At 35.6% G+C, this 16,621-nt stretch overlaps 1 protein-coding gene across 4 annotated transcripts in view; it reads right to left on the bottom strand.

Annotated features, from left to right (window-relative positions):
• The window catches only part of DOCK4 (dedicator of cytokinesis 4), a 446,200-nt gene that overhangs the window by 238,878 nt on the left and 190,701 nt on the right, over positions 1 to 16,621 (bottom strand). For all 4 annotated transcript variants that reach the window (XM_081285589.1, XM_081285590.1, XM_081285587.1 and 1 more), the window contains 4 exons: positions 14,316 to 14,356; positions 12,141 to 12,196; positions 8,162 to 8,258; positions 2,606 to 2,754 (listed from right to left, as the gene is read on the bottom strand). In XM_081285589.1, coding sequence (XP_081141715.1) covers positions 2,606 to 2,754; positions 8,162 to 8,248 — 236 coding nt within the window. In that variant the 5' untranslated portion in view covers positions 8,249 to 8,258; positions 12,141 to 12,196; positions 14,316 to 14,356. The remainder of the gene's footprint in view (positions 1 to 2,605; positions 2,755 to 8,161; positions 8,259 to 12,140; positions 12,197 to 14,315; positions 14,357 to 16,621) is intronic.

Below are 16,621 nucleotides of genomic sequence, written 5' to 3'. Positions count from 1 at the left end.
CACCAGGGATTTTCATAGGGTCCATTCCCCAATCCCTCCAAAGAGAGACTCACTATATATTATATATACTAAAGTAAGACAGGATTTGATATCAGGAATACATTGCTGATAAAAGATTATCCAGCAAAGAGAAGAGAGCATACAACCACATAAGAACCATGGTGAGAGAAGCTTTGCTGCCCACCTTCTCTCCAGGAAGAGGCAGGAACATAAGGCAGTTATCTGAACATTTCCCTTTCTGATACATACTTGACTGGTCTGCAGGCAGACACCTGATCTAAGAACAAAAAATCCATGGGCTGGCCAGCAGCTTCTGAGAGGCTTGTATAAAGTACCCAGTCCAAACAGAAGGATTAGCTGTCAATGGTATTCCTTCTTTGTGAATTTGAACTTGGAAATTCAGATAGAATTAGCCATTTAATGTGAGGGAGAAAAGATATGTGAAGGGCATCTGATTATCACTGCAGAATGAGTAAAGATCAGCTCCAGATGTGGGCTCCAGAACTTCCTGAACTTTCAGGCCTGGAATCATTATTCTGTAAGCTCTTTTCTCCCATAAAACTTGATTTTTCAATTTTTCTTGACTAACTGGAGTCCCAGCTGTGTGAAAAAAAAAATAATCTTGTTTGTTTTTATTTGGTTTTATCAACTTCTAGGTTATCTCCTTAGGATAATCCAGGCACTGTTTGAGGTTTCTTAGCTCAAAAAATAGACTCAGGGCAGTGCTCTACAATGCACACCGAGAAATCAGGCAAGGTAGGGGGAGACAACATGGAGACAGACCCCACAGGATACAGGAAGCCAGAATCTAAGCATGGAGAAATGGTCAGATTTAATGTCAATGCAGCCACTATCCTACTCTGTGTTATATGAAGAAAGGAGGAACTAATTCTCTCTCCCATATAATCTTAGAGACATCAGATCTCAAAGGACATCAAAGCCCTCTATAGGAGACAGAAACATGTACCACTATTTTGCTGACCCCACTAGGAGCCAGATGGATTATGATCTCCTCCACCCAGGCTCCCCACTCCATAGGGCTTTGCTTCAACAATTTGATAGGCAACTTGAGATTGGACATATTCTTTATTTATGTTCATCTAGAGATTTAAGTATTGACAGATAATTTCCAGGACAATCTGATATAGTTTAATAGGCAAAAAAATTATCCTCGTTTGCTTTCCACAATGCACTTCAATAGGAAAACAAGTTTATACTTAAAGTAACAAGGAAAATGCATAATATGTGTGCTACAAATTATTTTTAATAAGTGGACAATGAAATTCAAAGAAAACAGAATAAGAGCTCAGAAAATTCATGAATTTAAAGATGATCTTAATAAATGTATCATTCATTTTCATGCAACAGGGTTTTACCAATTTACCATAAATTAGCCCAACAAATGTTCAAATCACCAGCTAGAACTCATGTAAGTCAAAAACTAAGTCATGATTGAGTCACTCCATGCCTGTACCTGCTTTATTTCTCAGAGAAATGAATGTTCTAGAGATAAATAGAGAAGGCTATGCTAGTCACTGAGTGGCACAGCACATTCAAAAAGATGTCATACATGCTCTGGGTGAGTGGCAGGATTCAAATCTGTCATTCTTGTAGTATTTAACATCTTGGTGGGAATCACACTTGGCTTCTGATAAAGTGACTTCCTAAGGGTAGGGGAAACATTCTACTTTCCAATTTTCTTTTTGTTGCTGTTGTTTGCATTTTGTCCACTGTTCAAAATGTCCTGACATTTTCTCTCTCTTTTTTTATTCTTTCTTTTTTTTATTCTGTTGCCCTAAGATCCTGTGAAGGTCCAAACAGTAAATGAGAGCTTGGGGAAAGGAAAGAAAGGTAGGCTATGGCCTTGTAGGATATTATGAAACCATTTTGGTGCCTTAAACTTAGGCTCTATGCAACCCTAGGATCATAGGCAAGATTGGCTTGTTTGCATTTCTAATTCTTATATTGCCAGTCATACTTAGTGCTACATCAGTTTTGGTCAGAGCTTTTAGCGATTAGATTTACTACTTAAGTGCTTGATTGTTATTTTAAGTTAGTCCCCCACATATTTATTTAAAGGTAAATTGCCATCAAAAACAGCTTTTTACTCTTCTCCCAAGCACCTCCTCCAAGTAGCTGACATGTATGCACAGGAACCATCACAACAGTGATGAAAAGTCCCCGTGGTACACCTGGCCTAAGCCTTTCAGCAGAAGCTGCTAACATCACTGTCTCCCTTCAGATTACACTGGCAACCCACAGCATGATACGGAGAGGTACACAACAATAAGAACAAGTACACATGCCAAACCTAAAGCCTACTGGAAGATAAGGTCCATTTTAGCCAGAGGCAATATTTAATTAACCCATATGAACATTTCATTTTATATGAATACATGCATACTATCACACCACACAAGACACTAGAGAGCAAACAATGCCTTGGTGTGGACACCAGACCTAAAGAATGTGGCTCTTGACTCCATCAATGACAGTCCTCATAAAGCCAGTGTAAAGGTCAAAGCCGATGTGATTTCTTCCCATACCTACGTTATTTCCTTTGTGTTCACCCACCAGAGAGTACCCCCTCATGGTCAGTACTCACTCATTGCCCCAGTCAAGGCGGGCAGTAATGTGTCGCTTCACATCCTTCATCCTGTCATGGGTAAGATGGCCAACCAGCACCTGGCGCCGCAGATCCAGGATTTCATTCATGATGTGCCACAGCCGGTGGAAGAGATCACCTTCATTTCTCTAAGAAATATGCAAAGAAGAGAACTGGTAGTCAGTCCCATGCTGAGTTGTAACCAAATAGGAAGGGGCAGGGGGTGAGTCTTGGTTACGCTCTATGTGCTTGCTGAATCCTGAACAGATTCACCATCAACACACTCATTTCCCTTGTTGTTCTCAAGTGCAAATATGACTCTACCTGCTTTCATCCAAGTTTCAACAATGCTGCTCTCCTGTCCAAGAATATAACATTCTCCTATTCCTCAACACAACCACAGTGCTCCTGTTTCCAGTATGCCTCCACACCTTCATGTGCTCCTGTCTTTACCTCTGTCCAAACTCACTACTATCCTTGGAGGCTCAGCACGACATCCACTTCTGTGAGGCAGTCTTTCCTGATAACTCTTGCTCACATTCTTTTCTCTCCCCTCAGTGTTATGGCTGCATTCAACTAAAGTCGATGAAATAGAAAACATCGTAATCCAATTATATCTTATATTATGACCTTAACAATTCATTAGATCTTCCCCCACCCTTTTTTTTTTTTTTTTGTACTAGGGATTTAACCCAGGAGTGCTTTATCGCTGATCTACATCCCCAGCACTTTTTTGTTTTAAGATAGGGTCTTACTAAATTGCTTAGGGCCTTGGTAAGTTGCTGAGGCTGGCCTTGAACTTGTGATCCTCCTGCCTCAGCCTCCCAAGTCACTGGGATTATAGGTAAGTGACATCACACACAGCTAGATCTTACTTCAGAAGTTAGGTGCACAGAGGACTATCAAGCTCATTCATGATAATTCACTGATAAATTTTCACAGTCATTATCTGCTCAGTATTTACTACTTTTAAAAAGTGGTGCTTTTAAATTTTTTATACAATCACATAGAATCATGATAACCTCCTATGAAAATCATTAAGCTCTGTGGCTTAGTGAAAAAAGATGGGTTAAACTCCTGACTTCAAATCCTGGTCTTGCCACTTACTAGTTTCATAAACTTTGAGTATGGAGTTTTGTCATCTTTAAAATAGGGAAGTACTATCTTTATACAAGATTGTTTTATAGATTACAGGTAACATACATGAAGATAGCAGCATAGCCATGGTTAAAGAGCACCAATTTAGAGCCCAATGACCTTCTAATTTTAGCATTTATTGGCTAAAAAACCCTCAGTGATTCATTAACTTCTTTGTGTTGTTTTCTCGTCTATTAACAGGTATCATACTACCCACCTAAAAGGTTGTTGTCAGGATTAACGAGTTAGTATATTAAAACTCTGAAAACAATGCCTGGCCCCAAATAAATACCATTTCAGTAATTAGCCATTACTAATACTGCTACTGTTTGGGGGCTTTGTTCATAATAGGCTCTCTACAAATACTGTTTCTTTAACAAAACCAAAATATAGATCTCTTGTCTCACAGATATCAGAATAAAAATTTTGGGGGGGGAGATGGAGTACTGGAGATTCAACTCAGGGCACTTGACTACTGAGCCTCATTCCCAGCCCTATTTTGTATTTTATTTAGAGACAGGATTTCACTGAATTGCTTAGTGCTTCATTTTTGCTAAGGCTGGCTTTGAACTTGTGATTCTCCTGCCTCAGCCTCCTGAGCTACTGGGACTACAGGTGTGCACCACTGTACCCAGCCCAGAGTAAATCTATGTAAGGATTCACTTCTTACCTTCCTTATCGAGAAGCTGCATTTTAATTTTCACAAAAATCATTAGAAGGTCACACAAAAAGTGGCGGTTATCAATTACCTGAAGTCCTCTCACGCGACAAGCTGTAGGAGATGTCAGGTTCCCGTGATGGGTAAAGACACTGAGTGATAACACATTTTTTTAATTTTAAAAAGTAGTGAAGTGTTTTATACCTTATTGATACTTGGTGTCTTGAGGCGTTTTCATGTGCTGTGCAGGTCAGACAAATGTGCAGAGGACAGAAAACATTCTCTAGGATGCATCCCTGATCCTCTGGGAAATAAATAATCTTGCTCTCAACTCCTAAAGCACTCTATCGAGCCTGTCTTCTATTACTTTTTGCTCATGTGATACACTCCCATACAAGCAAGAGTACTATGACACAATACTCTTATAATTAGCAACCCAGTGTCTGTGTCCTCCACGTGGCTTTTAGAGCCCAACCACAGGGGCTGTACCTGTCTTTTGTAACCCCTGCAGGAGAATGAATGGGGACTTTGATTTACAGGTATTATTATTTTTTTTTGTGGGCCTCAAGAGACAGATTCTGTTTAGGTCTTACAAAAGAATAAGCTGGGAATATCAAACATTTGATGAAATCAGTAGTGGGAAGGAAAAGTCCACTGAGTAAAACGATTCCATGAGGAAGTATAAAAGGAAATCAAATCTCATGCAGCAAAGGAGAGAGCCAGCACCCTCTTGAACTGACTGTCACACTGAAAGGCCACATGCCTGCACTTGGAGATGCGGTCTGCAATCGTTCTGTAAGATGGACTTGTTTTTCTGTGATGTTACCTCCTGTACTTGAATTTAAGATAATGTAAAGATGAGAAGAAAGCAGAATCCTTTGTAAACATTAAAGCCAGCTGGTCAGCTTTCCCTTTAAGGGGTGGAAGAGACATTGTCATGCTACAGGCTTGGCCACCTGATTTCACTACCACTGTAAAAATAAGTGTACATATCTGATTGCACATCTCGTCAAAAAATGATAGTTCATAAAAATTGGATGTGTGAAATTGGATAATTATGAAGACTATTCAGAAATAAAAATGCTTTGATTCAGTGTTAAATGAAAAAGTATGGTAACGTATCAAACATTTGGAATAAAACAGTATCTAAAAATTCCTGCAATATTTCAGAAATGTAGCAAACAGGTTTTTACAGCAGCAGACCTAGATTTAGATTCAGGCTTTACCACTCAATGTGGGACTCTGGATAAATCATCTTTGATAAGATTTGAGAATAAAAGTTACCTGGCAGAGCCCCAGGGAAGATAAATGTAAAATAGCTCAGGGCCCGAACCAAAGTACTCAGTAGAGGATGAGCACTGTATTTCTCCTAAACTTTCTGTGGTTACATTACTAATACTTTGTTAAGTGTTATTTTAAAAGACATAATTCAGGCCTTTACCAATATTATTTAGAAGAGCAACAAGCACTGCTCAAACATTTACCATGTGCTTTTATTCTACGCATTTGGCATACATTATATAATATTTACAATTTACAAAAAAATACTGCCCTCATCAAACACCTTTCAGTGAAGAAGCAGGTACTTTGAAATCATTGGAAGAGAAAATGGACAGTATCCAAAATACACTCAAGCATAATGAAACTTGAACCAAACCCTAGGCACAGAACATTTACATCAGAGAGAGAGAACCAAAAGGTCCAAAGTGGCCAAGTTAGCCTCATTCTCAATGCCAAAACTGATATCTCAGGATTGAAATCTATATTTGTTCCTCATATAATCCACTACCATTTTAGTAGCCAGGGAAACTTAGATAATTATCTCTCTTTCCCATTACTCAGGACACCAGAAGAAGAGATTACTTCCAGAGTTTACAACACATAGATTTTTCAAACCTACCAAGTCTGTCCCCAAAATAGATGCCTCCAACCTCAAAAGCAGGTAAAAATAGCTAGATAAGACAGAATCAAAATGAAATTCAACTTTGTTCCCTACTAGAAGCTACATGAAAGGAAAAGCCTGGGTGTTGCAGCTCAACTAATGGACAACACTTACACTGTCATTATTTTTATAACTCTCTTAAGTTGGGTATTTGGGATGCAGTGGTTCAAACTTTTCAAACAATGTGTCACACAAAATGCTAATTCAAATGAAATAATGCCTGGATTTAATATTGTTCCCAGCATAAATTTTTAAAAATTAATAAAAGAAAGATTTGCATTTCATTAGCACTATCTTGGTACACAGCCCTCCCTGTGCATCAGCTATCTTGACTTCATGTTTACAAGGACCACACTCTGGCAGTTCATCTAAGATGTAAGCTTTGTCTTGTGGATTTTCCCAGTGGGTTCTAAAGCCACCAGCTCCAGAATGGTGTGGCCAGAAAACTCCAGGACCAAAGGATTTTGGTTAGTGACTTTTCAAGATATTCTTCTCTCAATGAAACACCCTATTCATTTTAGATGTAATAGACAATATAAACTATCTTTCTGTGCTTATGCCCCTTACTAATTTGGATTTTTCTCTCAGGCGACTTAAAATAATTTTGTCAGAATAAGCACACCTTTGGATTTTGAACACATTCCTTCAAATGATTAAATTGTTCTAGAAATATTTTTGAAAATACAAGGAGAAATCTCATTACTCTTCCTCAAAACTTCATCACCCTCTGACTTCAGCATACATAGTAGTTTGCATACATTGTACCAGGTTCACATCAAAACTCTAGCTCAGCTACTTTCCAATGAGAGTAGTTCCCTTTATCTACAGTTTCAATTCCCAGAGTTTCATTTATCCACAAGTGACTGAGTTCTCAAAATATTAAATGCAAAATTCTACAAACAAACAATTCATAAATTTTAAATAACTTTTATTATAGTATGTTATAGCTGTTCAATTTTATTTGTTATTGTTGTTATTCTCTTACTGTGCCTAATTTGTAAAATTAAACTTTATCACCGATATTTATCATAGATAAATATTATAGATATTTATTTTGGAAAAAAATATAGCATAGTATATATTTGGGGTTCTGTATTATACAGTTTGAAGCTCCACAGGGGTTTGGGATTATATCCCTGGCAGATAACAAAGGGACTACTGAATATGGAGTACTTCACTCTCTGGGCCTCATTTTTCCCTTCCATAAGCTAGAGATGATCACAGTTATTATTTCCTTGATTAACCATAAGGAATAAATGAAATACTGTACATGGAGTAGTTCCAGAGGGATCTGTTGTATAACAAGCACTCAATAATGTAATCATATATACCTTAAAACACTGATTTTTTTTTTTTTGTTGTTGTTGTTCTAGAAACATTCCCTTCCTTAGTATATTTAGAATATTCTCACTGACTCTGGATAAGAAGTTGTCATTTATAGTACACTTGAATTATAGAATTAAAATATGATAAACTACCACTCCCACTAAAACCGTATTAAAAATAAACTTATTTGTCCTTGAGAATTCAAAATATTCAGGAAGTCTAATAGTAGATCCACGTAAACCATCCTATTTGGTTAGATGTCAGAAAAGTCACCTTTTTTATCCTGCGATATTGAAAAATAATGTATGAGACCCATGCTCAGTGCACACAGAGATTACGAGGCTCTGTCTTATAAGATCTATATCCTGGTTTCCTGAGAAGTCCTAGAGACTTATAGCAGGTGCTCAAATGTCAGTCAATGTTTATTCATGTTCAGATACTGCTTAAGAAAACTCTCTGCCCGAAAAGCCGCTACAGTAAAAAAAGAACTTACCACGTAGAGTTGTTTCCACATGGTTCCCCAGTCTCTTAATGTTGATGTCATTTCTGTGATAACGGAGTCTTCAGTGGGAATAACCATTTCAAATTGTCTGTGAAATTAGAAAAGAAAAGGCATATATGGAAATACCATGGGCAACAATTTGGTTTTAAGTACTCTAAAACATAAACTAGGAAGGAGAGCCATCAAGTTATTTTGGGTCCTGAAGACAGTAACTGGGACTTGATTATGAGTTTGTGTGAGGACAGTCATGGGGCAATGCAATACCCAAGGGAACCAGCCAGTTCATCCAGATTAAGTGTGATCCCTGCAGTAGAGAAGGAACCACATAAGAGTTCTACTCTGGTGACAGGGTGACCAATAGACCAATAGATTCTTTTAACCTCTCCTAGCCCCAAATCCACATGAGGTCACCAGATGTTACATAGTCTGAGGTGAACTTTGCCTTCCAAGTGCTATGACTCCATGGGATACCAAGAGAGTAAAAGAAACACTACTGAGCCATCAGGATGTGAACACTCAAATGAACATCCTTATAAACTGGACACTGGGACCCTGAGTGAACACACAGTGGAGGTTATTAACCCTTCATTTTTATTATATGTGAACCAGACCACGAAAAATCATTAGTACTATTAGTAATGTTATCATGCAGCATTAAATTTAAAGGCTTTTAACACTTCCTAGATATTTAAAAATTCATTTGAAATGTTAATCTCTATAATTAGGGTAATGCAGTCTTTCCATTTCTTCTCTAAAAGTCAGAAACTATAAAAATATTCATACCAACATTTAATAGGTATGTGTCTTTGTCCTGAAGTTAAGAAATGTAAGGAGATAAGAAAAAAAAGGTAAGATTTAATTTGTCTTTTTTATTCTGTCTTTGTCATGTAATGATCTCCTTTTCTGCATCTCTAGCTTCTTTTTTCCAATCCTTTCAATGTTGGTTAAAATGGTTACGTGGTTATTACCACTGCATCTCAAAGAACACTACTGGCTATGTTGATGGAGACTATTTTCTTTATTTCATTACATTTTCTCAAGGACAACATCTAATATGTAAAAGGTAACAGCTTCTTAGACACTGAACCAGGTCATCTCCATGATCAAGGGAAAATTACTTCTTAGTATGAGGCTAATAACTACTCTGTCGTTCCTTTTTGATGGTATGTCCAAAGTGTGTATAACTGTCTTTTATAAAATCTTCTTAATGGAAGTATAGGAACTAAAAGTTTGCCTTGATTCCTTCACCAGAGCTCCATCTCCTCATTTCATATGGCTGCTAATACCTACCCTGCGAATATTTCCCTTCATTCTAGAGCTTCACATAGCTGAAAATGCAAAACTGGAATTTAAAATTAGAATTAAAAGCAAATATTGATATATGACTTGTGACAAATATAGAACCTTTTATTAAGTCTATATATGACATTTTCCAGGGGTAGTACATCATTTATTTTGCTTTTGAAGCAGCTGTTGCAATTTAAATGATGACTATTTGGAAATAGAGAGATTATAAAATGATCCTACACAAGGTCAGGGAGGGAACAACGAATTTCCAAGAAAACCTGACATCCTGCTCAACATTTTAAAAGTGACATGACCTCAGCAAGAACAAACCAGAAGTGGCCTCACACACAAACTATCACCTAAAGATTCCCATCAGTCCTCCATTGCTCTGAAAACTCAGAAAAGACTATAAAGACAATTCAATCTGTGGGAAGTTGATGAGAGAGCTGTCCAAACAAAATGCAAGTTTTTAAGCACAAAATTGCCATTTGGGCAAGGCAGCTTTTTCCTATTAAATACACAAAAACCAAAACTAAAATTCAAATAGTCTATCATAAGCAGTTGCTCTGAAATTATATATTTTTTTCATTTATTCCGAAATGTACTTTGCAGCAACTTCATCCCAGTGGGACATCAGGTTGAAAATCTGCTTCCAACAAGATAGGTACCTTCAAATTCCCACAGAGATTCTTCTCTGGGAAACTAATCATCTGGCAGTACATGTTCTCAAATGTTTTCAGACCAATGTTTTTCTTCCAATAACAGTCCCAGAACCATGGGTTTGACCAACTCCAATAATTCTTTTTTAGAAAATGAAGTCTGTTCTATTCATAAGTTCTTCTGCTGCCCCATGCCTATCATGCCTGGTGTCAGGTAGATACCTCATAGGCAAGTCTTAAACTTGCACAACCAAATTTTGAGATAACTTTACCAGCATTTAAGCTTTCTTGAGGCATATGGAAGGGGGCAAGATATACAACATTGCAAAAAAAAAAAAAAAAAAAAGTAAGTCCTTACTTTAAAACTATGTCCCACTCCAATGCCCTTTGAGGGGTGGATGCTGACTAAGTGGAGTAATGCCTGATATCCCTTTTATCCCCTGCTCTATTTTTCTCTTCCTTGATCAGTGTATGATGGAGGCTGGGTGGGTCTTGGGGCCAATGCAGCAAGAAAGAACTCAGAGGAAAGAATTGCAGGGTCTTGTCCAGATAAGCACTTTAAGGGCTAGGATAGACCCCAGAGTTTCAACAATGCCCATTCCAGATAACTAGGGCAGAGAGATCAGGACAAAGAAGCAGTAAGCGGCTGAAAAGCTTTCTGTCCTGAGATCTGGTTTACTTGAACAGGGCTGGACAGTTTCAAGCCAGGGGTGGTAGACTTCAAAAGGACTGGTAACTTTGCTTGATAATTGTGGGGGGGTATAGCTACACATTTCTGAAGGATATGTATTTATTAAAAGATTTCTATCAGCAGTGGTATTTGTATTAGAATTATAGTTTCAATCTACTATTTTTAAAAAGTTACTATTTCCTACTAATAATACTTGGTTAAAGTAGCTGACATATATAAGCTATATGGTGTAATAGTCTCCTAGATGAACTTTTATCCATATAGGAAATATTTATACCATAGAATCTCTTTCACTGAACAATAATTTAATACTGTACCTTTATAGAGGGTGAATATAAAAATCACCATTTGAATAACATACTTGGAACTTTTCTGGTAAAACTAAAATTTGAAGATATTATTTACTCTGGTTTAAGAATTCAAATACCAGATTGCTATTATAACTATTTGAGGAAGAACAGAATTTCTATGGCTGAATCTGTACTCTGGTTATAAAATTAAAATTATACAATGACCCAATAAAGATTCCCTGTGATAATGGCTCTAAATGTTTTATGTCCAAATCCATCTTACAATGAGTCTGTTCATTAACTTTATTTATTTATATATTTTAGTTGTAGTTGGACACAATACCTTTATTTTACTTACTTATTTTTATGAGGTGCTGAAGATTGAACCCACTATTTTTTATTTTGAGATAACTTTACTCTTGCTTGAGTGGTATTATTCTGACAGACACTACCAATCATTTTAGGAACTGATTGAAAAAAATATTAAATATATAAGAAATCGTATATAATCAGTGAGCTCAATCAAACTGAGTGTCATATAAATAATATTCTCTAAAGGAGAACAATGGCTTTGTGGAATGCTAACACTAAGAGTATGGTATTATGCTCATTCAGAGAAAGATAGACTTGGCTTCTTAAAATCGGTGGTAAATTGAGGAAATTCTTGGGTTTTGAGAAGACATGACTCAACATTTTATAGATCTAACTGCCATGCTTCCTTAAATAACAGGAAACCAAAATAACCAACTCCTCTGCTTAAGATTGAGCTGGTTCCATGATATGCCAACAACGAGAGACCTCAGTCTCTTAGATCCCATCATTATCCTGAAGGAGCAGATGGGTTCTTTAATTCCCTCCACCAATGGCCTTAGTCAGCGTCTCTTCATCAAACAGCACCAACAATATCATGACCTTGTACAGCTCATTTTTCAAGCTTGCATGAATTATAAAATTCCAAAATAGGTAATAGCTTTGTGAAAATCCTCCAAGTACTAAAAACAACAACAACAACAACAACAACAACAAAAAACCTTATTTCTTACCCTTTGTTCTTTACACAGGCATTTTTCAAGTGAACATAGCTGGAAGGAAATATACCCTGGAAGAGAAAACACGAAGGTTAGGGTGCTCACTGACTCTTACGGCAGGGTGGGTTCACAATACAAATGTGAAAGGCACAGTCACACAGTAGGACAATATTAGGAGTTAAGGAAAAACATCTCTCCCACATGCCACAGGCTGAAATCCCTTGTGGCACAGGCCCACTCCTTTAACTCTCTATTACCAACTCCTTTAAAACCTCAAATATTCTCTAAAATCGGAAAAAAAAAAATCAAATCTCACATGACAAATGTAATCATGTAATCAAATGTAAAATAGAAAGCAAAACAATTTCAGGAATACTAAAATAAAAACCATGCTATAGTGAATAGATGTTTAAAAATATTCCATGCATGAGTGATTATGTCAAAAGGAACCCCATTATTATGTTTAGCTATCATGTACTAATAAAAACATGAAAGTAAAATATAATAAATAAAATACAACATGGTTTTAATAGATGTTTGTTTGTTTTAGTTGTTCTTTTCTTTACCCCCAAACGCTCATGGTTTTATTTAACCATATACACTAAAAAGAAAAAAAAAAAAACACTGTGAATTTGGAGACTATCTGTACTGTGTGTTATGGAAGATCTTTGATGGCAGCACAGCAGCAATTAATCACTATGCTGCCATTCTGATGGCACAAAAATTAAACAAAAGAAGCCACGCTCACATAAAGCTTTTTATTATAGAGAAATGATAGGGCAAGGAAATTGTTCCTCTGTTCTAAATGGGAAATCGAAAGAAACAACAACAAAATGAGCATCAATTTTATTTTCTGTTAAGTGACAATGTCCTCTGAAGAATTTATCATGTATAATCAAATGACAAACTCAATTAAATATTTATGAAAACAAATGTCATTTGAATATGTTATCACCCCTGTGCACCCAAATATAAAATAAAACTTAATAAGCAAACTCTATATATTCAACTGTAGTAAATAGGGATATAGGTTTTTTAAATTATTTTTTTTCTGCAAAACTTAAATTTACTTCAATATGATATGATTAACAAATGGAGTAAATGTAATTAATAAGGAAAAGTTAGAATTGAGGTTTGTTAGATATGACTAAAGTAACTCAGAAGTCATAATAAATTTTTCCCAAACATGCTCTAGATGAATAATTAAATACTGAGGCTATATTTGCATGTGCCTTGCAAATGTCCAAAAACTACTTTAAATGAGGGCTAAAGTATTAAAAAATTAATTTGTATACTCTTTTGTCCTTAGGCTCTCCTTTTAGACTAATCTAAAATAATAAAATGAAGTAATTAAACACAGTTGGAAAAGCCACATTTAAGCAAAAAGACAAAAGAGTATAGTTATCTTATGCTGTGTTTTTGAGAATGAGAAATGAAACACTTTCTCGTTAACAACTTTAGTATAGCTAGAATTAAACCAAAAAATGAATATGACATATAAGAAATATTAGAGACTGTGGGAAGTATGAGTGAAAGCTGGGGAGATTGAAATAAGGTAGAAAAATGTAGATATTAGTAAGGATTAGTGTCAAAATCACAAAGTATCCCAGTGAAAGATAAAACAAAAATCACATACTTCCTACTATAATTCCCGAGGATTTATATAAGTATATAAAGGATAATGAATCTTAGTTTCTGTCTGGAATAGTAAGAAAGGTGGACATTTTTATAATATGATTTTCCAGGTTTCAGTTCCCTAAGCCACGGAGACTCTTAATGTGCCACTACAATGAATCTGTTTCTCCACACCAGTGTTTACAAATGATACCACAAAAGACTTAAAATTAAATGCCTCTATTCCATATTTCTTTTGGAACTATATCCCCCCTGCCTGAATTTTAATTTAGTTCTTTGAGAAACTAACACTTCAAAAAGATTTTGTTTATATATAATGAGCTTATTAAGGTCTGCTCAGTACAATTTTCAAGAGCTATATAGGATTATCATTTGAGTAGCATATCTTAACTGTAATCCAAGTTCAAAGGAATTTCAAGAATTATAAAAATCTGTATTACCATTTTGCATTTTAACTAAGAATACAAACTATAATTTCAATTGTATAGGAAGATAATTTAAATAGTTGTCTTTTTGTAAAATCCTATAATTACGGTTAAAAATTACAGTTTTTACCTTGATATTTGGGTTTTTTAAGGCAAATCCTCTGTACCAGCCTGTGAAGAAATAATCATAGTCATATTTTGATGGACCATTGTAATATTTTAAAGATAAAAAATAATTACAAATTAATCTGTTCTTTGCTGATGAAATTTTACCCTACATGTAAATACTTTATAAATAAACATGGTGGCAGTCAGAATTAGGTTAGATAATAGCTCAAGTGACCCGTACTTTAAGTGTTTTAATAACAAACTGTTAAAAATTATACCACAACTTTAAGTAACAAACAGAAACATGCATAATGGAAACAAACTCTTTGGAATCAGTACTGGGTTTAAATTCTCACTTTACAAATTACTAGCTTTTTAATCTTGGGCAAGTTACTTGATGTACCTGAGTACCAATTCTCCCCATTTTATAAAATGTCACCCTATGTATAAGGGAACTTCAAGAACGTGCACATGACATAATACATTTCTAAATTTTTCTTGCCTATCTAAAAAGCACAGACTCTACCACCAAATAATAGTGCCAGACTTGGGCTGGGGATGTGGCTCAAGCGGTAGCGCGCTCGCCTGGCATGCGTGCGGCCCGGGTTCGATCCTCAGCACCACATACAGACAAAGATGTTGTGTCCACCGAGAACTAAAAAATAAATATTGAAAAATTCTCTCTCTCTCTCTCTCTCTCTCTCCCCCCCTCCTCTCTCACTCTCTAAAAAAAAAAAAAAAAAAAAAAAATAGTGCCAGACTAGCAGTCATGCAGTGAATTTGCATACCCTTAAACTCTTTGTCTTAGATTAGGATTAGTTTCATAGCAGAAGAGGAAAACCAGGTCTCACCACTCCCTGAATGAACTAGCATACTTCAGCAACACCATGTCTGTTCAATGAGCTCACTGTGATTTTTATTCTGTAGTTTGCTTATTATTTAAGCTCCAAGCAATTCTGAATCAATTTTACAGTACTACAAGAGGAACATACCTTTTTGTAATTGAAAACAAATGTAAAGTATATGTATGAATATATGTGATTAACATATAACCCAATTTAAAAGTATTATTTTCAGACTGCATCACTTTCAAGTGCAAAAATTATCTGCCCTCTTTGTAAGAAATTATTTTTCTATGCATTGGATGATTAATTGAATTTCTAAAAGCAAATATTTGAGATTTGTTTTTAAATATTTTGTTCCTCATAATGCATTTTCTAAAAGGACATGCAGTATTATAAAATATCATTTTTAAAAACAGTCTGAAGAAAGCAGAATGAATTGAAAGAGTAAATACCTCAGGATTTACAAGATTCTCATAAGGACAGATTAAAAAATATATATCAATCAGTAAATAATTATCCTAACAGAAACCAAAACTTTTTGAGAATTGCAAACATGTCATAGAGAGTTCTCTGTCCAATTATACCACAGAGAAAACTTTTCATGCACCAGTTCAAAATAAATTTTGTCTTCACCTGTATACAAAATAAAAATGGACAACATGCATCTAGTAATAACATAGAAAACTTTATCAATTACAGTGAACAGAACAAACACCTATGCATCATCACCATTTAATGCCAGGCTCTACCTAAATTCAGGCTCTACCTAAATTTGTTAGTGGGAATACAATTTAAACCATGAACAAAATTGATGAGATAAAATAGTATCATACTATAAATTCCTAGTAAGGAAAGCCTCTAGGGAAAAAAAATGGTTATTTTTGGTTATTCTGATGATGGTCTAAAATATATAGTAATTTTGTTAACAAGGAAAAAAGAAGAGGTAGTCATTTCATCTGGGATCTCGTGAGTACTGGAGTTCAGGGATGTTTCATAGAAAAGAAATGGAAACATGTGAGAATATATTAGGTACCTTTAATATAAAGGTACATAAATTAATAATAATAATACAAGATCATATAGTCTACTAACATTTCAATGTATTGAATAATTTTACTCCCAATTTGGGAAGAGGAAAGATTGACAAATTAGAGCTGACTTGGCCTGGACAGGAGTCTTCCTGAGGGATCTGGTTAACCAGCCTCAGGTAAGCCATTTCCTGGCTGGACTTCTGTTTCTTTCTTTTGCAAAGGCAGGAGAGGATGTGCTAGACTCTTGAGATTCTGAGAAAAGCCTCCTTGTTTGGCACTGAGTCATGAACTCCCACAAACAGAGTAGCTTCAATTGCTTTCTATTTTGCCATATATTGACTACAAGGAAATAATACTAGGAAAAAAACATAATCACCTTTAAAAATACCAAATGTTGCTATTCCATAAGCCAAATATTCAATGCACAAGAAACAAGTTTTGCCAAAAACAGT

Source organism: Spermophilus citellus (genome assembly GCF_964194105.1).
Source record: "Spermophilus citellus genome assembly, chromosome: 3".
In the NCBI taxonomy this organism is placed as follows: Eukaryota; Metazoa; Chordata; class Mammalia; order Rodentia; family Sciuridae; genus Spermophilus; species Spermophilus citellus.
Note: the sequence above shows the minus strand (reverse complement) of the source record. Positions and strands in the feature narration are given on the sequence as shown.